The sequence below is a fragment of the Cavia porcellus genome, unplaced genomic scaffold, assembly GCF_034190915.1.
Source record: "Cavia porcellus strain 051 isolate PalLab524CR breed Dunkin Hartley unplaced genomic scaffold, mCavPor4.1 scaffold_38, whole genome shotgun sequence".
Taxonomy (NCBI): Eukaryota; Metazoa; Chordata; class Mammalia; order Rodentia; family Caviidae; genus Cavia; species Cavia porcellus.
The window spans coordinates 408,340-433,376 of record NW_026947521.1 but is presented as its reverse complement, the minus strand read 5'-3'; the positions used below and the strand labels follow the sequence as shown (position 1 = coordinate 433,376).

Here is a 25,037-nt window from a genome sequence, read left to right as displayed (position 1 = left end):
ATTGGGCACAATTAAACTCAACCCAGGCCAGTGCCTTCAGGTCTGTGCCCCTCTACACCATCTCCTAATTTCCCATTTTCTGATGTCAATGTTTCTGTGGTACTGATTTCTACTTTTCCCACTTATTTCATATATATAGCACTAGCTTGAGGCACTGCTGTGACACACAAGGAAGGTTTTTCTCACTGGGATCTAACCCAGCTATGTCCCCAGCATAGGAAGTAACTTAAAGGCCTTTCTATAACTTCCCGGAAGAACTTCCTGAGTCAGGGCATTTAACATTTAACTAAGAAAAACTATAACAAGCAAGCTTTACATGTCATTGGAACATCCCCCAAAGGTCTCCCTCTTCTTGGGAAGCAGTGAAGCCAAGTGTCCCTGAAAAAGGATGTTACCTTCTGGAGCCAGCAGAGTTCCTCTGAGCCTCACCTGCTGCTGGATACACCTGTGATCCAGCTGTGGAACAAGCTCCTCAGCTCTTCAGAGACTGTGCAACAGGAGGTCAGCACACAGAGACGCCCTGCACAGCCCTTAGAGCTGCAACAAGCTGGGTGCCCTGGCCTGCTGGGGGAAGGGGTGAGAGCTCCTAGGCTTCCCCCTGGCGCGGGTCCCCATGGTACCTGCACAGCAGGCCACACTGAGGATCTGCCCAGCAGATGACAGCATCTGCCACATTCCAGGCTCAGACCATGCTGAATTAAAGCACAGCTCATAGCCAGCACAAATGGCCCAAAAAAGTTGCCAGGTCTCCCAAATCTATTTGACTAACGCCTTTATTCAAGAGATGCCAACCAGCGTCTCACTGAACTCACAGTTTAGGATGCTGCTGTCATAAAACACTCAACAGTCTGTGGTTTTTCTTCAATTTTACGTGAGGGATCAGAGACCAAGGACATATGCTCCTTAAAAACTCGGAAGCATTTCATGTTTAAAAAGCACTAAAGGTAAAGGAGTACAGCTTAGTAGCAGATAACTTACTGAGTATGCATAGGACTTGGAGCTCCACCCTAGCACTGCAAGAAACAAAATGAAGCAAAAACAGTGTAAATGTACCATGTGCCCCCCCCCCACACCCACATTTAACCCATGTAGCTGGAGCAGCTCAGCAGGAAAATATGTCCCAAGGGTCACCTTTCCCAGGATGTCACGGCCCATTTCCTTCCTCTGTCCCATGTCTTTGCAAGAGACCCATCCTGAGGGCTCGACTGGTGGTCTTCACCCTGCTGAAGCAGCTGTCCTAGGCTGAAGAATTGCAGAAGAAGAAGTCTTGAAAGGAAACTGCCATGGTTATCCCCCTCTCCCTTTTAAATTTTCAGAACCAAAATTCATTCATAATCAAGGACGATCTTTTGCAGAGCCAGAAAGGCAAAAATGTACATGCTACTTAGAACAGCTCAAAAAGCAAACACATTTCTGCTGATTTCTTGGGTGTAGAAAGCACACACATAGACACATGGGTTTCGATACCTTAAGAAAAATCAATAGCTTTATTTTTCTTCGGTATATTTAGAAAATTAGTTTGAGAAGAGGTTGCATGGAATAGGCCAGAGGATTATTTACAAAATTAGAGAGTTCCAAATCAGTGTTTAAAAAAAAAAAAAAAAAAAAAAAAAAGACAGAAAAGGCAGAAAGTGCAGGGTGGTGACCCTGGGCCTAGGGCCGTGCCATCAGTGGGCTAGCCAGCTCCTTGACGGCTCTGGAATTCAGCTGCGGGATGGTGCTGATCTTCAGGAGTTTGCCACTGGCATACTTATTCTTGACAGCCTGCAGAGGTTGAGGGGAACAGTGTGGGTCGGGACCCCCTCGAGCCCCTCTGCTGGTCTAACTCATGAGGGGCTCCAGCCACCATCTCCAGACGGCACTATGATACCCAGCTCTTGACCAGCTCTGCCCGATCAGCCTCCAGTGCCCAGGTGAGCCAAATCCTGCTGGCCAAGGAGGACAATAGGCAGTGTGTGCAGTAAAGGCCCGGCAGTGGCTATCCCCGAGCACCTGGAGGGCTGCACAGGGCGTACTGCCACAGCTGGGTGCTGTCAGCACCAGCAGCACAGGACTAGTACCAGTACTTGGCCCAGGCCACACCTTCAGGCTGAAACCTGCAGCACAAGGGTGCCGAGACCTATACCCTGCTCTTGTTGCCAGACCCCTGCTGAGTATGGTATGACCCTAAGGCCACACCTGCTGCTCCTCCACGGTGACCCACATGAGACACCCAGGGCTCTACCTAGGAAGCTCCTGGCCCTAGCTGCCCTCCCAGCACAGCTCACAATAGCCTGGACGAGGGACACAGGCACTGATGGTCACTGGTACCCAGCCACCCTGCCGCTGGGAGCCTGAGGCAGGTCACTGCTGGCTGGGCCTGCCTGGCCAGGCCTCTGACCCAGCCTGCCTCAGAGCCTGCACCAGGGCCAGGATAACCCTGGGGAGACAGAGGATCTGTGCCAAGTACACCCTCCGCACACGTGGGTGACACAGCGTGATCCTCCCGCGTGCAGGCGCACCCAACCTGTCATCCTCTGACGCTGGACACAGAAACAGTGGTACTCACGATGAATTTCGTCAAGTTCTCGTTTACTTTCACCACGTTTTTGGCCATGTGCTGCATGACTTCCAGCACCTCGCTCTCCGAGTAGCCCGTGTAGTACTGCTGCTTTAGGTTCTGAAACGCAGGCGAAGAAGAAGACGTCACTGCGGGTGCACGGCCATCACCTTAGAAATTCAGTCACCTGGCAATTGTTGCCATGGCAACACAGGATGACTGTGTGCCTGAAATGAGCTAGAGAAGACACGCCAGGCTCTCCATCAAGTGCCAAAAGCCTCTGGGTATTTCTTGAAGAGGATGTAGGGTACATTAATTGACAAGTGTAACCCTCACAATCACCATACTGAACACATAAAGAATCAAGACATGTTATGCACCACTCGCCTCCATGAACGAAATCTTTAGGTAGTACAAATGTACACTAATAAAAACTTTTAAAAGTTCAATGTGAACAAAGTTTCAGGCTTACTTTGGTTCCCCTAGTAGAAGAGGAAGAAAAACAGACATCGTGAAAGCAAAGCCAGCCACAGAGGCGCCCTCTGAGATGCACACTCTGCATCGGCCGGGCGCAGTGGTTCTGAGCTCCAGCCCAGCAGGGTACACTTGGCCACAACAGGGGAAGTGTAGGATTAAGAACTGTGCAGTCGGCAGCGATCTACCAGATTCAGACTGAGCCACTGAGGACCTGTAGGTACTCACAAGCAGCAGCAAGAATTCAGAGCTCTCACACACAGCTGCCCAGGAAAGCAGGATGGGTGCTGATGGACACCGAGATTATCACTTAGGAAGATAAACAGCTTTCATTCCAGAGTTCTGTGATCCAGTTCTAAGTAGGACACTATATGTGGTATAATTTGCAATATACAGCACATTTTTTCCACACTGGGGATTGAACCCAGGACCTTTGCACGGGCTACATCCCCAGCCCACTTTTGAGCTTGTTCTGTTCTCTGACACAGGATGCCCAGGCTGGGCTCAAGCTTGCGCTCCTCATGCTTCAGCCTCCCAACCTACTGGGATAAGGCACACACTGTTAAGATGGGCTAAACACAGCTTAATCCTGAAATCCTTCAAGGGGGGAAAGAACTGAGCAAGAGCAAGACTGAGATCATGCATGGCCACTGGTATTTTAAATTTAATTCCCACAAAACTGAGAGATGAGATTTAGAAAGCACACTTAGAAATTTGGGTAAAATGACCTTTTTTGCCTCAAACTTTATTTCAAGATGAGAATGCACCTCGTGCAGGCTTCATTTGATTCAGTGACTGAGATCTTGCCACATCCCTCCTCTTCCTTCCTACATGCACATATATGCATACACGTGCACAGTTGTGCAGGTGCCATCTGCTAGTGCACCCCAGATGTGAGGACACACTCATCCCTGTGATGGTGCCATCTCACACAGACACCTCACCAACACTGAGTACACAGGGTCAAGATTCGAGTTTGTCCAACTGCAGCAGTACTTATAAGAAGGCCTTAAGAATCTAAGGGTTCAAAATTAGTCCCGCTGATGATCCCTGAATCAGTGATTCCACTGAGGATTTAAAAATAGTGGATTTGAAGTCAATCCCTGAAGCCCATGCCAGTCATTCCAGGGACTTAGGAGACTGAGGCAGGAGGTTACTTGAGCCCAAGAATTTGAGACCAGCTTAAAGAAAATAGCAAGACATTGTCTTAAGGAAAAAAAAAAAAGATTTCTAACCATCATCATGCTTTTTTTCTATGATTAGCTGCTATTCTCATCTTTAAAAAGAAAAAACTGTTCTGGGTGTGTAGCTCAGTGGTAATGCACTTACTTACCTAGCATGAGGCCCAGGGTTCTACCCACAGCACCACAAAAATAAATAAATAAATAAATAATTTAACAGCAGCAAAAAAAGACTGCATTTTTCAAATGGCAGAGCACAAGTAGGCAGCAGATCACGGCTTCTCTGGAAGGTGGAGTCCAGACAACGGGAAAAGGTCGTGTGCTCGGCAAGAGAGGGACGCCAGATGTCACAGAAAAACAGGATGCGCGGACAAGAAGCAAGCAGGCCAGACCAGCGGGCCTGGCTCCCAGGTGGGACACAACCTGTCTGAAAGCCCGAGGTGGCCCCTGTTGCCTGAGGACAAACAGCAGACACAGCTGCTGTAAGCTACAAATCCGGTGAGGGTTTCACTCTGAAAACAGCCCCTTCCACATGGCAGGCAAGCTTTGGAGAGGAATCCAGTGTGGTACCACCATACTAAAATCCCCTGGATTCAGCAAAGTGGTTTTAAGAGGGAAGTTTTTATACCTAGGAGTACCTGTATAAAAACACAAAAACCAGTGATTTCAAACAAATAACCTAATCAATGCATCTTGAGGTCTTAGAAAAACAAGAACAAGCCCAAACCAAATCCAACTGAAGGAAGGAAAGACTTCCTTCGGACTAAACATCAAAATGGGCATGGTGGAGCAAGTTATAATTCTGGCACTCAAGAGGCTGAGGCAGGACGATTCCAAGCTTGAGGCCAGCCTGAGCTACATACCCTGTCTGAAAAAAGGAAATCAATAAAGATCCTAGCTAAAAGAAAAAAGAAACCACAGCATTGAACAAAGTGTTAGTTCTTTGAAAAGATAAATGAGATGGATAAGCCCTTAGCCAAACTAATCCAGAGAGAGAGAAGATCCTGATCAATACTATCAGAGACAGAAAAGGGGATATGAGACACCACTGAAATCAGAAAGCTTACTAGGGACTATTGCAAACCTATATTCTGATAAACTGGAGAGCTGAGAAGAAATGGATAAATTTCTGATCACACACAACCTATGAACACAGAACCATGAGGACATAAGTACCTGCTCTGATCATTAGTAGCCGATGACATTGAAACAGTAAGAAAAAGCCCAATAATGAAAAGCACAGGGACTTCTGGGAAAATGGCATTGTGCTGATCAATAACAACATCTCAGCCTCTCCAAGATCCAAGATCCAGATGCTGGCAGATACTGACACTTGGGGAAAGAAGAAAAGAGAGCAGCTCATCCCCAGGAACTGCTGAGACAGAAGGGAAGACGCAGTCTGCACTTCTCCCCCAGCCCTTGGCTAGAGGCTCCCAGGAAAGGGAGACTGACTCTCCAGGGACAGAGGGACATCCGGTGATGCCAGAGAGCTGCACGGACAAACATGTACACTGAACCAGCAGGCTCTGGGTGCTGCAGAGAGCATGCACAGGACTCTGTTCCCACAAGGGTCCCTGGTCAGGGACAGCTGGTGAGGGACTTGCGTCTGAGTCAGGGAGAGGTCTTGGCGGGACACAACCCCGGGGAAGGGAAAGAGTCCTGAACCCAGGATACAGAGCTGCCCCTGACGGCATCACATCAGAGCTCCCCAGGGCTGCGTTCCCACAGTGACCGATGAGAGATAGCTGAGGTCAGGAGCCAGGTCAGGCTGCAAAGGGACAGGGCTGTCCCCGCAGCCTGCGACCATGCTCAGGCTGGGTGGCTCTGGATATGAGTCACCGCGCTGGGCCCTTGTCCTACTCCCAGGGACGCGGATCTGACTGCCGGCTTGGTCTGCCAGCGAGAGCAAGCAGAACTGTGGCCTGACTGGGACAATGCCCCAGACTGGAGACCCTGGGAACAACCACGCCCTCGCAGTCACAAAAAGTAGTGGGGTGCTTTTGATTTCTGTCTTTTATTTTGGTGTCGCTGTTGTTCTTTTATGGTTTTTGATTGTTTTATTTTTCCTTTGTCTTTCCTTTCCTTCTTTCTTCATGAGTCTATTAGGGTTTAAAGAATTTCACTTTCTCCTTTTTCCTTGCTTCATTTCTTTTTCTGACTTTTATTTTTTGTCATTTTGTTTTGTTTTTTATGGTTTTCTGAGACACAGTCTCACTATGCAGTTTAGGCTGTTCTCAAACTCATGACAATCCTCTCTGCTTGGCTTCCTGAATGCTGGGATACAGGTGTTCACCACCAGGCCCAGCTTTTCCTATTATTTTCTTGTTGTTGATTTTTTTTGATACAGGGTCTCACTATGCAATTCAGGCTGGCTTTGAACTCACTTTGTAGCCCAGGCATGCCTCAAACTCACAGTGATCCTCCTGCCTCAGCCTCTCAAGTGCTGGGATTACAAGTGTGCACCACGATGTTTGGCTTTCTTTTTACTTCCCAAATAATTTTCTCTTCTTTTTCTTTTGCTTTCTACTCCTCATCAGTTTTTTTCTCTTACCTATGTCTAATTCTATAGCCATCTTTCTATGCCCCAGTAAGATCCTTTGTACTTCTTTCTCTGGTTTTCGTTTAGTTTTGATTTTTTTTTTTTTTTTTTTTTTTTTTTTTTTTTTTTTGAGACAGGGTGTTATGTAGTTCAGGTTGGCCTCAGACTACAAAAGATCCTCCTGCCTCAGCTTCCCCCCACCCAAGTGCTGGGATCACAGGTGTGCATCACCATGCCTATCTTTAAATATCCACAAACTTCAGCACACAGAAGAACAAAACAAACAAACAACAGCAAAACAGAAACATAAAAAGACAAGACAACAAGATGCCTCCCAAAAGTCTCCTGAAGTCAACCCAGGGCCATGGAGGATAAAAATAGCGTAAACCTCACACACAAATCACCTGAAATGGTAACAGAGAAGGTTAGATCAAAAGAAGGTTAGATCACTCAGCAGCATCACAGAAAACAGAACTAAATGCTTAATGGAATGAATAATGAAACTAACCCAGGAGCTTAGAAAACACTAAAAAAAAAAAAAAGCTAGCTGAGCTAAAACAAACTATACAAAGCACACATTATCAGATTAATGAAGAATTAGCCCATCACAATGTTTCACCCAGAAATCCAAGAGATTACAAATGATATTCAAAGCAACAGGCAGCAGTAGTGACCAGTGTGGGGACTGAATTTTAGACCTAGTGCTGGGTGTGGTGGCACGGGCTTATAATCCCAGCACTCTGGAGCCCGAGGCAGGAGGATCTCTGAGAGTTCGAAGCCAGCCCAAACTACACAGTGGGACCCTGTCTCAAAGCAAACAGCTTGTACCTAGATGTGCCCCCAAAGCCTCGTGCAGTCATAAGGAGGCTTCTTAGAGGTGGCTGGATATAGGGAGTGTGTGACGCTGGGGTTGAGGACATAATGCTGGGCTTCAGGGTGAGAGTGCTACCGCCCTAACGGTGGACAGAAAGGTCACATTGTTACCTGTCACTTGGTGCTCTGCTGCCGTCTGCCCACCATGAGCTGCTTCTCCTCTGTCATGTTCCACCCTGCATTGGGGCCAGCCCACTATGGACCGAAACCTTTATAAACTGTGAGTCCAATAAACCTTTACTCCTTTAACTCTAGGTGTCTTGTATTTTGTCTCAGCGATGAGAAAAAGTAAGACATAAAGGGGAAAAAATAAGCATACAGGTAAATGAGACCCGTAGAACACCAAACAGCCACGATCAGGAGAGAAGCTTCCCATGCCACTATACTCAAAATTCCAGAGGCCCGTCACAGGGACAAACTTTTAAGAGTGTTAGAGAAAGGCAACAAACAACATATAAAGGTAAACCCATCAGTATTACAGCAGACGGTTTTCAACACAAATGTTAAAGGTAGGGATTACTTGGAATGAAACACTTCATTAAAGTCCAGAAAAAAACCAACTTCCAACACAAGCAAATGTATCCTGCAAAACTTTCCTTAGAACTGACAGTGAAATACAGTATTTTGGGAACACCTGAAGAAATTCATGACTGCCAGACAAGCATTACCCAAAAAAAGAAAAAAATTCTCAAGGATATCCTAGAAAGAGACAAGGAAATCAGCAATGCCAATAAATCAAAAAGAATGAATAAAGCCAGGAGTGGTGGTGCATGCCTGTAATCCCAGCATTCAGGAGGCTGAGGCAGGACCTGGGCGAGTGAGGTCAAGGCCAGCCTGCACTACAAAGCAAGATTGTTTCAGACAGACAAGAAAGAAGAAAAAAAAAAAAAGAAAAAGAAAAAGAAAAGAAAGAAAAGAAGGAAGGAATGAATCAACACCATGCACCTACATCCACCTGAATGTTGACAAACGGGCCAAAAACACACATAAGAACAAGACAACCTCTTTCACAAACGGTGCTGGGCAGATTGGTTACCCATTTGCATCAAGTTGAAACTAGACCTGTATCTCTCACTTGCACTAAAATCAAATCAAAGGGGCCAAAGACCTAAACACAACAATGCTGAGACTGAAGGAAAACAACAGAAGAACATTTGATCCCACAGACATAGCCAAGGACTTCCTGAGCAGAAGTCTCAGGGCAAGGAAACGCTACCAAGGATCACGGAATGGGATTACACCAAATCCAAAGCTTTTGTGGCACAAGATCAACAGACTGAAGAAGCGTTCTACAGGACGAGGAAAAGTATTATGCCAGCTACTCTTCTGGTAAGAGAAAAGTGCAGCGAACATTTTAGGGCATTAATCACATGGCTGTACTTGCTTGATCTTGCAATATGCATAACAAGGTTGCAGAATTAGAGCAGATTAACAAGAAACTATTGAGTACAGTGTTACTGCTTAAAGCCCCTGTTTTGTCTAACTTTAATATCCTTTGAAGGGGCTATGCACAGTCATTGGTTTCAGATCTTTCCTCTGTCTGTAACCAGTTCAATAGTTACACTGTTTGTCTTTCTTAATTACATCTTGGAGTTTGCATCCAACAATATGTTCTTAAAAAGTCAAAAGGATAAGCTGGACGTGTAAAATCCCAGCACTCGGGAGGCTGAGGCAGGAGAATCACTGAGAGTTTGAGGCCAGCCTAGGATACACAGTGAGTTCAAGGCCAGCCTGAACTATACAGTGAGACCCTGTCTCAAACAAACAACAGTCAAACATGTGCATATTGAAATCCTAGCTACTCAGGAAGACAGGAGAGGAGACTTGTAAGTTCCAGACCAGTCTGGTCAACTTAGCAAATTCCCATCTCACGATTAAAAAGGCTAGAGGTATAGGTCAGGGGATTTGATCTCCAGCCAAGTCAAAAAGTTGCACTGCATTACATAAAAGCTAATAAAAAGTCACCATTCCAAGTCCTCCGAGCTTCTATGCTTTTCCCCCAGAGGGCAGCGCTGGCACTCTCAGGTCCCTGCTCGTACCTCATGGGGGTACTTGCTTGATCCTGCAATATGCGTAACGCAGTTGCAGAATTAGAGCAGATTAACAAGAAACTATAGAGTACAGTGTTACTGCTTGGAATCCGAGCACAGCAGGACATTGCACTCTCTGAAGGCCCCAAGCAGTCATGCTTGGGCGACTCTGCAGACACTGTGATGATGCCAGCCTTTCCTGTCAGCCGCCTAAACACAGTGGGGCCCACCTTCTCCAGCAAAGCACTCACCCATTTTCCCTGGCCCAGGACCTTCTGAGATAAGCAGGATGCAGCCGCCGCCACCTTGGAAGGATGGTAGTGCACCATGTCATAGTCGGTAAGTGTCAGCTCCATCAGGTACTTGGCCAGGGTGTGCTGCTCCACGTCCACCTGCAAGGAACCCACGTTACCTGCAGGGCTGAGATGCCCGCTCCAGGCGAGGGGACAGTGAACCTTTCAGAGCCCTCAGTGACACACAGCCTGTCATGTCGTGCATGTGTGTGCCACAGTTTTGCCACCACTGGCCTAGGGTCTTGGGTCTGCGGGGTCAGACACATGGGAGCTGGGATGGACCTGAAGGCAGCTTGCTCAACAGGCAGTGGCTCTCCCTTGCTCAGATCAGTGCTTCCCGAGGTGCCAGCAAAGACTCCACAGGGGTGCGGGTACTCACCTCTCCGGCTTTCGATGCCCGCCGGAGGAAATGCAGAGGCAGGGGGCGGCCCAGCTCAAATTTCAGTTCTTTCAGGATAAGCATTTCCATCTCTAGGATCTGGGCACTGGTGTAGGCATTGTCTGTGATGTAGACAAAGTCTTCGATATTTGGAGAAAACATCTCCTCGTACTTGGAAGCCAGGAGCAGAGCGGTGATCCCGACCAGCTGGAGCTTCTTGCGGGAGACAGGCTGGACCTGGGTGGGGAGAGATGTGTTTGAGTCACCGGTGACACGGGGGTGGCCGGCTGGGGGAGGACGAGAGTAGCAGAGGTCCAGGAGGACGGGTCCATCAGTGACCCTCTGGGGTGCAGAAGACTTGAATGCTAACGGAGCGGCCGCTGGCATCACAGGACAGATGGCCCCCAGGCTCTGCTAGCTTCCTCCCCCACCACACAAGCCCAGCAAATTTGAATTGTTGCAAATCGCAAACAGATGATCTTTAAAGGAAGTTCAGATGCCCACCCACGGTCACTCAGAGGCTGAGTAGGGAAGAATGCAAACCTGACTACCAGGTCCTTGTCATCCTCTGATGCAGTCAGGGATTGTAAGGGAAAAGACAGAATACAGGACACATAATTTACAGGATTATTTTATAATATTCACCCAAAGAGTCAAATGCAAAAGCATGGGAAATCTGTCTACACACTGAGACCCAAAGAATCCAGCTGAGGGCCTGGATCTCACACAGTGTCCAGCATGAGCTCAGCTGGAGGCCTAGAGCCCACAACAGTCTCCTGCAAGTCTCTATCAAGGATCTGCGCTGGACAGGCCCAAAGGTCAATGGTGGAAGCTAGAAAGTCTGTGCCAGCGGGCTGAAGGATCTGCACGGGAGCCAGGAAGCGATGCTCAAGTTAAGGACCAAAGCTTCCCTGAAAAGAACCACAGCCATACTCGGCAACAGCGAGGTCCCAAGCTCCTCCAATGATAACAGCAGAGTTCATATCTAGGAAACCTGCATGACAGGAAAGGGGACAGGAGAATCAACAGCTCACCATTTTCCTTCTAGTTCTCCTTCAATGCTGTTGGTGACCATCTTCAGGTGGGCTCTCCACTCCTAACACCACGCTGGCTCATTCCAGCTGGGGGTTCAAGTTGCCCACCAGTTGTTAATTCACCATGCCCTCTCCTGCACCATAGTGGGCTCAGCAGAAATGAGGTCACGCAGAACAGCACAGAGCTTAGATGCACAGCTTGAATGCTACCAGAATCCTGGCCACAGTCCCTGCTATTTAGCTTGAGCAAATCTTTCACTAGTGCTTCAGAGCCAGGGAAAATCTCAGTGTAGAGCAGTGGTGGTGAACCTGTGGCTCGAGTGCCACAGTGGGCTGTTCGTATCACTAAAAGGTTCGCCATCGTTGGTCTAGGACATAAGCATTTTCTTCAGTTACTTTCCTTCCTCCTCCAGTACCGGGATTGAATGCCAGACCTTCACACTAAGCTACATCTACACTTAGAAACCTCCTGCCTCAGCCTCCCAGAGTGCTGGAATTATAGGACTGCTACACACCTGGCTTTTTGTTTTGTTTCTTGGTTTTTTGAGACCAGAGTCTCCCTATGTAGCCCGGACTAGCCTCAAATTCTCATCGATCCTCCTGCCTCAACCTCCCAAGCCTGGCTTTTTTTTAAAGTAGGACTTTTTCTCCCTTACTCAGCACTTATTGTTGAAAATCTGCATAAAATGTTACTGTGCTTTTCTATCCAATGAGTACTCGGTACTGAGAACCACAGAACCACCAAAATCCTATGTTTCCTTAGGACTTTATAGCATCTCGAGACACTATCAAAATAATTATTGCTACATTGTTTAGGTAGAATTTGCACTTGAGCACACTCCTTTCATGAGCATTGATTCTAAATTCCTAACTGCAGGGCTACCACTTGGTAATTAGCACACGCACGGCTTACGGCTGGCATCTCTTTTGTTTAGTGTCGGTGTGTGAACAGTTAATAAGTATTTTGACAATTCTTAGTTTACTTTATGCCCAAATTTTCAGTGTGCTCCATACACATACCCCTGTGCTCCTTTTTTAAAAAAGGAGTTAAGGTGTAGTGGTGCACACCTGCAATCTCAACACTCTGGAGGCTGAGACCAGAGGATCCCCGAGAGTTCTAGGCTACACAGGCTATACAGTGAGTTCAAGGCCAGCCTCAACTACAGAGTGAGACCCTGTCCTCAAATAAAAAACTTCCCTCTTATTTCTATACCACAAGAGTATGGTTTGGATTTCAGTGTTCCCTAAAACTCAGGTGCTAAGGGCTTGTGAGGTGATAAGCTTTCTGGAAGTGACCGATCACAAGGATTAATATGTGAATGACCTCATAGCTCGGTGCGCTTACAAGGTGGGACTTGATTGGATGAAGCCGCTCCTGGGGACATGGTTTTGGAAGGTGGATCCTGTCCCAGCTCTTTCCTCACTGGCTTTTTTTGGTACCAGGGATCAAACTCACAACATTGTGCTTGCCAGGAAGGCACTCACACCGCTGAGCTAAATCCCCAGCCCTTTCCTCACTGGCTTAATCTCACTCTGCTTCTTGGCTACCATGAGGGGAAGCAGTTTCCACCACAGTGTGAAAGCCATGGAGCTGGCCAACTACGGACTGAAGCCTCTGAAACCATGAGCCACATACACCTTTTCTCCTTTAAACTTACTTTCTCATTTGAAAGCAGATTAGCACACCTAGGTAATGGTCAGGCAATGGAGAACCAGCATCCGAATGTACCCTCCCCAGCTGTGGGCTGCCTCCCCACCTCCCTCTATGGAAAGCTTCCTCTGATGAATGATTGTGCTATCCAGCACAGGTCGGGCATCCCTAAACCAAAAATCCGACACCTGAAATGCTCCAAAATCCAGAACATTTCGTGTGCTCATGTGACACCACCAAGTGCAGAATCCCACACTTGACCTCCGTGGGCAGCAGTCCGAACACTGGTGCAAGCAAGCAGTCACAAAATTACCTCTGGGCTCTATGTTCCAGGTGCAGATGGGACAAAAGACACTGAGTTTCCACTTAGATCCCATCCCCAGGATGTCTCCTGATGCATGTGCAAATATCCCCAAATCTAAACACATCTCAAACCGGCTTCCAGCCCCAGGCACTTGGAGTAAGGGACCATTGCCAAGTTTCCTTCAGTCCTTCAGAGCCAGCTCCCTGACTGAACAGCTAGTGCCGGCCAACACTGCGGAAGGGTTGTCGCTTATATGACTCCCCTCTGTGGCACCCCAAGTTACTCAGCTCCTCATAAACCGGTTTTTGCTTGTTTTTCCCCGATGGGACCCCGATGGGACTGTCATGCAGCGTTCAGTGAGCCATGGGCCTGAGCCCAGGAGCCTGCTTACCTGTAGAAAGCGATCCATGATGGCCACGCACATGTAGAGCGTTTCCTGCAGGAGCCTGAACTTGGAGTGCACCTGCACCAGCCAGTCCACCAGGATGGCACGCATGCGCCCGTTTATGTCTCTTCCATCCAAGAAACGTGGTCTGATGGATTGCAAGACCTGCGAGGGAGGAGACACCTCAAGAGCTGACCTTGTTTCCCTCCCTCGCTGTGTGGATGGCCCGGCCTCCCAGGCCCCCACCTCTAGCTGCCGCAGGTACTGGTAGATGTCCTTGACGTAGTCGCTGCAGAGCTGGGGGTTCTCCCAGTCCTCAGTATCAATGTCCTCAACTTTGCAGAGCACAGCATCCGAGAAAGCTTGGCAGAGGTTCTCCTCCTTCATGGAGATGTCCTCGGGCGTGGGAGAAGGGCCCTAGGCCAGAAAAGGGAAGCACCAGTCACCCAAGACACTGCAGAGCCTGCTTCGGTCTCATGTGCATGACTTTCTGTCTGCTGCTGCTGGAATGTAAACTCTGGGATCTTCAGTTCACACTCCTATCATCCCAGGATTTAGGGGGCTGAGGCAGGAGAACTGCTGGGAGTTCCCAGACAGCCTGAACTATAGATAGCAAAATCCTATCTTGACAACAGAGAAATGGCAGAACCCTGACCACTGGATAGAGAGTCCCAAAGCTGATCATGCTTTGACAGCAAAAGGCTTTTTCTTCTTCAGTTAACTCTAAATGAGAAATCAGTTACTAAAACACAAAAAAGTATGTCCTGGTCTGTGAATGGAACAGGAGAATGCAAAGACTGAGCATTCCAGGGCCGGTTAATTCATCTCCCAATAATGACGACACGATTGTTCACAGAAATCACTCAACTGAAAACTTTGCAAGATTCAAAGGAGACTTGAATAATAAAGTATAGGTAAGCCATCCCATTGAAGAGTAAAAGGTGATTCTCGAAATAAAACTGAGGCTGTAAAGAATGTACACAGAATAATACAAAAAGAGCTTGTATAATAAAGCACAGTTCCACAGTAACTTACATCATCAGGCTCAATAACAATTTCCAATCTTGGAGAAGGACACAGTAACACAGGGAGATTTAAAAAAAAAGAGATTGTGTATTTTGTCTTTTAAGACATGATCTCCCTGTGTAGCCCAGGCTGGCCTCAAATTCCCAGTCCTCCTGCCTCAGCCTCCCAGCTGCCCCACCTTAAACCAAAGGTCTTACGCAGGCAGAGCCAGGTGAATGCGGGCCAGGCAGGTATGGATGCCATGTACTCAAGACCTTATAAGCTAAACAAGTTGAGGGTTAACTGAGGGCCCCGGTGCATGAAAAGAGCGACCAGGACACTGGGGAGGGCAAAGCCCTGAGCAGGGCAACTAAGCAAAAGGAACTAGAGGAGTCGAGCACTGGAGGGAGCTCCGGAGGGAAGGTACCGTGGGTGGGAGGACTGCACGGGTTGGGGGACAGGAGAGCTGGAAGGGCCCAGGCCCCTGCAGCTCAGATCGTCTCCATGGGAGAAGCCGTGGGACGCAGGACCCAGGCAGCTTCCTAAGCACACATTGCTGCAGTTCATGTACAGCGACACATCAAACTTTCTCTAGCAAGGCAGGCAGTCCAGGAAGTCTGGTTTAGTGTAAGAGTCCCAGGCTTCCTCCTTGTCTCCCACACATCACACACTCTGCATCCAGTTCCAAAGCACCTGTTTAGCCACGTCAGGAGCCACCAGAGTAACACAGATCCTGCTCTGGATCCTGTAGAGTGGCCTGAAAGCCACATCCTGGCTCTACATCCTCACTGTCTGTGCCACCATCTCTCAGGCTTGCCCTCCGGGCCCTGGGGGCAACACGCAGGCCCTCTGCCCACAGGTGCTGTGTGCAGCAGAGCCAAGACGGGCTCATCAACCACCCCAGTCCTACACAGAGGGATGGCTCAGTGGCAGAGCACCTGTCTAGCTTGCACGACGGCACTGCGCACTTCTGAGGGAGCCAAACGAGAAAGAAGCCCCACGCCATCTCACCGGTGGGTATCTCAGAGAGTGCAGGTGTCGAGTGGGTTAACAGTGGCTCCCAAAGGCTAGAGACAGCCGGGAGAGGAACAGGTGGAACTAGTTAGCAAGAAGTGTTCATGTGCAATGCACAAGGACCTGCCTACAGATAATGATACTGCAGGGTGTGTGCCACAGGGCTACAAGAAAGGATTTTGGAACCAAGTGTGGTGTTACATGCCTGTAATCTCAGCACTCAGTAGGCTGAGGCAGGAGGATCACCACTAGAGGCCAGTCTGGGCTACACATGGAAACCCTATTTCAAAAAAATAAAAGGAAGAGGGGTAGTTTTCCACACATTCCCCTACAAAGAATTATTCACAAACTTCTACATGACAGACGTGGTCTGCAAATAAAAATCTTCCAGGGAAAGAAATGGATTTTTGGAACATGGACTGTCAGAGACGAGGGAAAATCCAGAAACCAGAAAGATGTGGGATGTACTGGAAGCTGCGGCCGGCAGGGCGCAAGGCAGCCAGGGTGGGCAGCTCCCAGGGCTCTCACCAGTGGTTCACACCAGCAGGCCAACTCGTGGGTCTTATACGCAGTCCGATTTCCTCATTTATGAGAAACACCTCGAGGGCATCAGGAAGGCTGCTGGGAGCTGTGGTTCTGGTCAGTTTGTGCTCTGTAGCAGTAAGTCTGCACCGCTCACAGCTGCAGATGGGACACTGGGGAGCGGGGACAAGGAACTCTTTTCTGTGTACTCTGTGCTGCTTTGTTGTCACTATGGCTATTTCTTGTGCCATTGAAAATAAAGGTCACTCCTGAGTGTGAACTGTGCTCACTCCCTTTTACACATGCATTGGAGAGACACAGCCATGAGACATCCTCGAACCTAGATGTGGATCATCTGTGACTGCCTGGGGGTGCCCTGGCTGTACCCCACCTCTGTGAGGCTGTGGGATGACACATGCTGGCCCCTTTGTGACCACTGCCTCAGACACCATGGAGAGTCCAGGCTGGAGGAGAGACAGGCAGGGATTCGTGTCAACCTGTGGTCCTCTTTTTCACACATGTGATCAGGGCGTTTGCTAGGAAAGCAGCTGGAAACTTGGGCACTCAACAGGCATTTGCAGGACAGTAACAAGTCTGCAAACAGCCTAGGAGATGGAGCCCAGGCCTCTCCAGGAGGCACAGGGGCTCCCAGCCCAGCGGTGGGGGGGGGGGGGGCTCACAGAAAGTAAGGCCTGAGTGATCTCCTCGCCATGGAATTCTTAAGCAAATTTGACTGGATTGGGAAAAACAGTTCATTATTCCTCAGTAACGAAGTGACCTTTACTGAGGACAGAACTCTAGGCCTGTCATGGTTTTTGTTTTGAGACAGGGTCTCTCTATGTAGCCCAGGCTGGCCTCAAACTCATGGTGATCCTCTTGCCTCAATGTCCCTAGTGCTAGGATTACAGGTGGGCACCAGTACACCTGGCTAGGTCCATCACGTTTTATTCTGAAACACCATTACCTGAAATTTATCAAGTAGCCATAGACAAAAAGAGTTATCCAAGGATATGGCACAAAGGGAACCCAGAAAGGGTAGTTACAAAGATCACAAAGAAACAGCTTTTCACCAGGTGTGGTGGTTTACAGCTATAATCCCAGCACTGGGGGACTGAGGCAGAAGGATCACTGTGAGTTTGAGAGCAGCCAGGGCTACAAAGTGAGCTCAAAACCAGCCTAGCATAGCAAGACCCTGTCTCAAAAGACAAAAAAAAAAAAGACGTTTTTCCTGTCTTTCCCTTTCATACTTCCTTGGTTCTTCTCTCTCCCTCCTTCCACTCTCTCCCTTCTTTTGCAACACGGGATTGAATCCAAGAAGCATGGACTATATCCCTAATTTGCGTTTCTCTTGTTTGGGGTTTGTTTTGTGGCAGGGCCTAAATTGGCTGGCGCGGCCTCCTGAGGAGCAGAGATTACAGCTGTGTACCAACACGCCTGATGCCTTTTTTCTATTTTTTTTTTTAACCAACCGTGCTTTCCCTTTTTCTGAACAATTATATATGAAAGTTTGGGAGTTCTAAGAAAATTAAAGCCAATCCTAAGTCCAACGTAAAAGTAAAAAATAAATCATCAATGTTTTACATGGAAATGCATGTATAAGAGCAAAGCTGGTCTTTCACTGGTATAAACTACGCAGCCACTCGATTGATTTTCCCCATTGAACACTGTCAGCATTTTGACATTTATGGTTGTACAGTCTTTTATGAAATGTATTCAACTGATCTCCTAATATAGGAGTCTGTACCCTAAAATACACATTTAATAGGGTACTATCTAAAATACATCACCATGTCTACTTCTGCAGGGTCCAGCAACCCCTAGCCAAGGCCGGAAGGCCTCCAGGCTGTCTGGAAATGGCCTGGGGAATCTGGTATTGCAGCAGCCAGGTCTGCTCCAGGGAGGCTGGTCCTAGCGGCTGTCCTGAGAGCGTGGATTGAAGCCCCTGTCCCTCTAGTCTCACGCATACCACTGCACTTCCAGTCCTGAGCCTGGGTGGCTGCTGGGGTCTGTCCCTTGCACAGGGGCCCAGGGCTCGCTGCTGATTGCATCTCTAGGTGCAATGTGTCCCCTGTTGCTGCAGTGAGCCCAAAGCCAAGCAGGGCACTGTCATTTTCCAGACTCACTGCCCCCTCCTGACTTCCTACTTTTTTTAATGTATTAGGTAACAGCTGAATATAGGAGTGCTTATGGTTCTCATTGTTATCTAAGCGAAGGTTCCAGAGTGTTCCTTCTCTACATGGACATGTCCCCAGTGCGCTCTGTGGTGCATAGGAACAGGGAGTGTCTCAGTGCCCAGGGGCGCTCCAGGCTAACGCCAAGTCCTCCCCACCTGCTGGACCACCGTGACACCTCCTAACACTGCTTTCATCACCTCTCCCCTCCTTCACGCGTTTCGGCTTCCCCGAGGTCTAACAGGATAAACTCCAAACACCAAGATGTTCAAGCCCAGAACAGCCCTGACACAGCTCAGATTTGCGGGTTCCCTGACCAAAGGATATAACAAGCACTGGGGCGCTTTGATTTCTGTTGCTGTTGCATTGATCACAGAAAGGTACCATCTTCCATCAGTGTCTCCCTACCCTCACAAATCACCACTTAGAGGTGAGGCGTCTCTGCCCTCCCCTGCACCATGCCCGCTCTCCTGGCATCCAGTCATACGTGCCCAGGGTTAACCAGTGTCCCACTCTAGGACTAGCTGCTCACTACTGAGCAGCACACTCCTCTTTCTGGATAAGGCTCCTGCCATGGCTGGGTAGGCATAGTGAGCATTCACTATGGAGAATACGGCCAATGTTTTATGTTGAAATACTTCAAACACGCTGTACAACAACATATGTTTTGATCTTGAGAGTGTAAAGGAATTATTGTGCTTATATTGGGCTATTTTAATTAAATTCCTGTTGAGATCACTAGATGTATATAGATATTAAGGTAATTAACTCTATTATTTGAGGTCTAACACTAAGGTACTGAACAGAAAAGGCGTATATATTCATTTCTTGCACCACTGCTTCCAGCTGGGAATATTCTTCCAAAGTCACTGCGCGGATAAAGGCATCCTTGTGATCTAGTTAAGACCAGGCTCCTCCGGGACACACTTGTAAATTCAGCGCTGCCTACCTTCGGAGCTAGCATTTCCATCTGGACCGGTTTCACCGAAGCAGTTGGTTTCAGTTGTTTGCTAACATTTGTTGCTTTGGTGGGTTGAACTGGAGCTCTGGTGTTCTGAGCCTTCTACAAGGAAAGAGAAACTCGGACAGGTGAGACAGCCAGCCCTATCTCCCTGAGCAATGCTACATCTGTCCCAGGCAACATCCAGCCTCCCGACTGTTACCTTAGCAATTTGGCCTCCTCTGGTAGTGACTCTGTTTCCAATTTCTTCTAAAACTGTACGCCTAATAGTCACCTGACTCTTAGCTTTAGAATTAACTCCGGTGTCAATATTCTGCAAATCACTGGACACCTAAAAAACAAAGTTGATAAAGCAGTAAAGTGACTGAAAATATCTAATCCCAGCTACTCAAATTTAGAATTGTTTTGGGAGCCAGGTATAAACCCAGTACTTGGGAGGCTGAGGCAGGAGGATTGCCATGACGTCAAGGCCAGCCTAGGCTACATAACAAGAACTTATTTTAAAAAAATTTTTAAAAAAAGGAAAGGGAGGTGGGAGGTCAGGGGAGAACTGCTTTGGGAAAAGTGAATATGCTGAGATCTATTTGCAAAAAAGAAAAGTCCTATTTTAGGGAGCCCACATGCTGCTTAGAATTAATAGCACTGCACTTAAATCAGGCAAATCGCCCATCCATCTTACCTATAATATATTCTCCAACCAACCTTGCAAAACTATTTTGAGCCTTTCAGTGGACTTTCCTTTAAGAGAACTTGAATCTTCATAAATAAATGATTACTTCTCATGTTACTAGTTAGAAATCCCTGTAGGTTAGTCATTTAGTTAAAAACCTTCTTTTATAGAGATTAATAACAAGGATATTAAAAATGTAAAACTTGGGGCTGGGGATTTAGCTCAGCGGCATAAGCGCCTGCCTTGCAAGCAGGCAGTCGTGAGTTCGATCCCTGGTACCGATAAAAACAAAAAAAAGACTAAAAAAGTAAAACTTAAAAGCTGTAACATCCATAGTTAACAATACCCATTTGTTTGAAAACTTGAAGTTGATTTTTTAATTTTTTTGGATACAAGGAATCAAACTCAGGACTTTGTACTTGCCAGACAGGCACTTATGCGAATTACATCCCTCAACCCAAAACCTGATGCTTAAAACCTAAACTGATTTTATTATTCATTCTAAAAATAAGAAGTGCTTTTGCAGAGATGGTTTTTTACAAATACAACTTTAAAAAATGAACTTGAAAAAGCCGAGTGTGGTGGCACACATCTTTAATCCCAGCACTTGGGAGCCTGAGGCAGGAGTATCATTGTGAGTTCAAATCCAGCCTGTGCTATATAGTGAGTTCAATTGCATCCTGAACTACATACCAAGACCCTGCCTTCAAATAAAGCAAAACTAATTAGTTTTTAAATTATGGTACTCGTTAGTTGATCTTGGTACAAAAGAATATGAGTGGCGAATGCATATATTCAGTATTTAAGGTTAGAGTGTAAAACTCATACTGTTCAATTTTTCCACTTATCAACTGCTAGTTTTAAAAAGGGTCTGAAAGCTCAGTGCTAATGGGTTGAAGCCTGGTCATGTGACCAAATTTAAACTCATCTGGAAAGGAAAAGTGGCAGCTTTTAACTATCTGTACAGCCAGGACAATGGAATTCAGCTGTGTCCCGAAAAGTAAATCCAGGTAAGAGTTAAGTCCACAGGTACAGTACCAAAACTCCAGTACCACTTCGACCTTACAAAGATAGATTAATTTGGATCCTTTTCTCTCGGTCTTCTCATTGGTCCAAGTACAGGCTTTGGGCTAGGGAAATTAGTTTTGCGAGGACGCAATGCAAAACGTGGCAGAGGCCAAAACAGCCAGACTGTTAGCTGATGGCACACGCGGAACACCTGGCAGCCAACCGAACCCGCTCCGGTCCTCGCCTCCCTGGCCCAAGGCCCTCGGCCGGCGGGGAGTAGCGGGGAGGAAAGGGAAGGAAAAAGAAGAGAAGGGAAGGAAATCCCGCCGAGGCCCCTACTGTTCCCCAACCAGGACCAGCCAGGGATCAGGGAACGGCCCTGCGGTGGACCCTGGCTAGGGAGAACAGGCCGGCCACTCACCGCCGGGCGTCGGAGCAGAGCCATGAGGGACGGGACGCGGGGCCGCGGCCAGGGCCGGGGCCGGGCCGGGCGAGGGACCGCTGGCTCCGCGGCGGCTTCAGCTGCTCTCCGGCCTCCCGGCTGGGTCTGCAGTGACCGCTACGGTTCCGGGATTCAAATGCCGCGCCACTCGCGACCCATTAGGCTGACGCACGCCAGGCGCGCGCTCCTCATAGGCCGCTCGAGATGTCCTCCGCACGCTGACTGGCTGGCCGCCTTTGGCCCTGGTTGGCTGTCGAAACAACCAGTCGGAGCAGTTTTTCTTCTTCTACCCGTAAGTAAACAAAACTGAGCCGTCTCATTGGGAGAGGCTCCTCCGACTTTTGACAACCCCACACTGTCCAGTCTTCCCCACGTTCGCAGCTATGGACAGAAGACGGGCGTGCTTCCTGATAAGGTTCCTGTAAGCTCGTCGTTGTATACTCTGCATTGCGCGTCAGGGTTAAAATCCGTGGAATAAGTGACCCGAACACATGTTTAAGATTTTAAAGTGACCGACACGGTGTGGCCAAATCTTTAGCAGCACGGTGGGAGAATGAAATCTAACGTGCACAGAATTAAGGATGCCCTGGAAAAGAGAAGGCGATGAAGACCCAGACGGACAAGCGGGATTGAGATTTTAGTGTAGTGGTAGAATGCATGTGCGTGGCCTTAGCTTCACTGCCCTTCAGAATCAAAACAAAATGTAAGAAAAAGGAAGGCCTGATGCAGGCTGTCTCCGTGGCAGGGCTCCCTGGGGGAATTCCAGCAGGCGGCGCTGTCCGCTCTGGGCAGTGAGCTCACTGCTGTTTCTCAGGGAACAGTGGGACTTCAATGACTGCATTAAATGCCCCCATCATGCAGCCTAGAGGCCCCAGAAATTTCTAGTCTACTAGAAGGTGGCAGGAGGAGCTTCTCATGTTCCCTACACTGGCAGCTCTTTATTTTTCTCAGGTCTTCAACAGATGAGGCCCACCCACATAAGGAGGCCAATCTGCTCTTCCTGATTTGTTGTGATTTGTTTTTTTTCAAAGCAGCTTGCTGTGGTAGCTCACGCTGGTCTCGAACTTGCTGCAATCCTCCTGCCTCAGCCTCTCAAGTGCTAGCAATACAGGCATCTGCCACCGCTGCCTGGCTGTTTTGTTTTGAGACCAGGTCTTGCTATGTTGTTTAGGCCAAGATTCAAACCCCTGAAATTGAGCCATCCTCGGGCCTCTGCTTCACAACTAGGAGAGATTACATGTATTCACCATTGCAGCTGGGTGATTTCCATCTGAATTTCACCTAGACATAGCCTCACACAGTACCCAATGTCTGGTACCCCATGACCCAGTCAAGCAGGCCCATCACAATGCAAGTCACAGTGACCACTTACCAGGATTCAGACAGTGCAGACAGAATTCCTAAATTACAGAAACAGATGACATGAGCCAGGGATACAGCTCAGCTGCACAGCACCTGCCTGACAAGCAAGAGGACCTGAGTTTCACTCCCTGTCAGCCTGTTTGCCACTACAGTTTTATCCTCTTGGTTTCTCATTAAGAGTCTCATTTTAAAAATCACAGCATATTCGTTGGGATTTTCAGTCATTTCTGTATTCTGAGTTTTCATCAACGCTGTCCTGACAGATCTTTGGAAGGGGAAAACTGAGGGTGTTTGCCATAGCCATTGGACGTCTCCTGAGGGCATAAGCAAACATGACTGTGAGCTACAGAGCCATGACTTGGTTGGGATGCAGGCCCACAGACCAGGTATCAGGAGCAGGCACTCAGCAGAGGGGCAGGAGTCAGTTTCCCAGCGTGCCTGGCCTGGTTGCACCTCTTCCACAGCAGGATCTGCTCCTCCTATCAGGGCAAGCTGTAGTGACCTCCCTCCAACGGGAAGTGGTGGGAGGAAACACTGCAACACCACAAGGTCACCAAAGGCACTGCAGTTGCCTATTGGCTGGTCACTATGAGAAGTGGCCACCCAATCATGAAGATATTCCAGCAGCCAGAGGAATGGCCTAAGCAGCATTGTGGCAAGGAGGCTGCCTGTGCCCAGCCTCGTGACAGCCACCCAGAAGCAGGCTGTCCAAGCCTTCAGAGGACTGCCGCCCCAAATGTAGCCCACTCTGAGATGTGTCCTGGACCCATGGAAACTGCCTCGGCTGCTGTTTCAGCACAGTGCATTGGAGAATCAATGCCCATGTGCAGAGCTTGCCTAGGATCCCCCGTACGTCCTGGAAACAGCCACCTTCAGCAGAACTGACTCAGCGATCTCACAATGAAAACCAGACTGAGTATGGCTAATTTGTTTCTGCGTGATGGCAGAGGGCTCGGAGTGGAAATGGGAGAAACAAAGGCTCCTTCAGGAAACCTATGGCTCCCACGTGCAGCTACCACACAGAGCGATGGCTTGGGAATGTGTGCTTAACCCCTCACTGTACCCTGCACAAGTGTTTTAGCAGGGAGAGAAGACAACAGGGGGTGAGAAAGCGTTCGGAATCTGCCACCTCCACAGAAAAATATGGCTAAGAGAGTCACCTCCTCTTGCATCGCCATCACTGGCACAGACTGTACCTTAGCAGCAAGCACGTGTGAGCGCAGACCCAGGGCACACTCTCTCTCCTCAAAAGTGTCAGAACTGGGGTGAAGGGGGCTCCATCCTGTGCATCCTGTGTGTGAAGTGCTTTATGGTCACGAGCTTGTTCACTACTAACAGCAACACTAAAAGCTAGCTTTCATTGCTATTTCTTTTTTTCTGTTTTTGAGACGAGGTCTCGCTATGCACCTCTGGCTGGTCTCGAACTTCCATCGATCCTCCCACCTCAGCCTCCCGGATGCTGGGATTACAGGTGTGAGCCACCACACAGTTTCATTGCTATTTCATAGATGAGAATTTTCAAGCTCAAAAGCTTAACAGCTGGGTGAGGTAGTGCATGTCTGATATCCTAACATGTGGGAAACTGAGGCAGGGAATTCAAAGATAAACTACAGTGTCAAGGCCAGCCTGAACTGCAGAGCAAGACCCTGTGTCAGAAAACAAAAGCAAATAAAAAACACCCAAATAAACCCATGTTTTTTTAAAAAATTCGAACTCACACAACTCAAGGCCCAAATCTAACTCCGTAAGTATCTTATTTCCATTATTCCAAAAAGTCGTATGTACTGTGGATCAAATGCTGCACATGCAAAGCAAGCACTCTATCATTGAGCTACAACCGAAGTCTTTAAATACAATTCTTGTTTTGTTTCATTGAGACAGGGTCTCACTATCCAGTTCAGATTGACCTTGAGCTCACTTTGGAGTCAGGCTGGTCTCGAACTCATAATGATCCCAAGTCCTGGGATTACAGGCATGCACCGCCACACCCAGCCTTGAATATAATTCTTAATCCCTGAAAATGATAGAAATATGTAATAGTGCCTAAGTTTAACTTTGATATTTCCACTACTGTAATATGAAGCTTTCAAAAAACAAAAAAATTTGTATTCTGAGATTAAATTAGAAGATGGGTTTTCTACAGAGTACATTTTCCTATTCACGAATCAGTAATAATGAAATGTCCACAAAAGTTCTGCAA

General features: G+C 48.0%; 1 protein-coding gene across 1 annotated transcript; it reads right to left on the bottom strand.

Annotated features, from left to right (window-relative positions):
* Window positions 1-1,458: 1,458 nt before the first annotated feature.
* On the bottom strand, window positions 1,459-21,658 carry Ccnb2 (cyclin B2). The gene is made up of 9 exons (XM_003463490.5): window positions 21,455-21,658; window positions 19,558-19,686; window positions 19,344-19,457; window positions 13,929-14,099; window positions 13,689-13,847; window positions 10,309-10,545; window positions 9,888-10,028; window positions 2,549-2,659; window positions 1,459-1,764 (listed from the first exon to the last, which is right to left on the bottom strand). The coding sequence occupies exons 1-9, from the start codon at window positions 21,476-21,478 to the stop codon at window positions 1,654-1,656; spliced, it is 1,197 nt and encodes a 398-aa protein (XP_003463538.1). The 5' UTR covers window positions 21,479-21,658; the 3' UTR covers window positions 1,459-1,653.
* Between the last annotated feature and the right edge of the window lie 3,379 nt (window positions 21,659-25,037).

Coding starts and splice junctions, on each gene's coding strand:
- Ccnb2 (XM_003463490.5), bottom strand. CDS start 21,478: ATGGCTCTGCTCCGACGCCCGGCG. Junction 19,687..21,454: donor CTCTGCTCCGACGCCCGGCG/GTGAGTGGCCGG, acceptor TTTGTTTTTTAG/GTGTCCAGTGATTTGCAGAA. Junction 2,660..9,887: donor TCCTGGGCCAGGGAAAATGG/GTGAGTGCTTTG, acceptor CCTGCGTTTCAG/AACCTAAAGCAGCAGTACTA.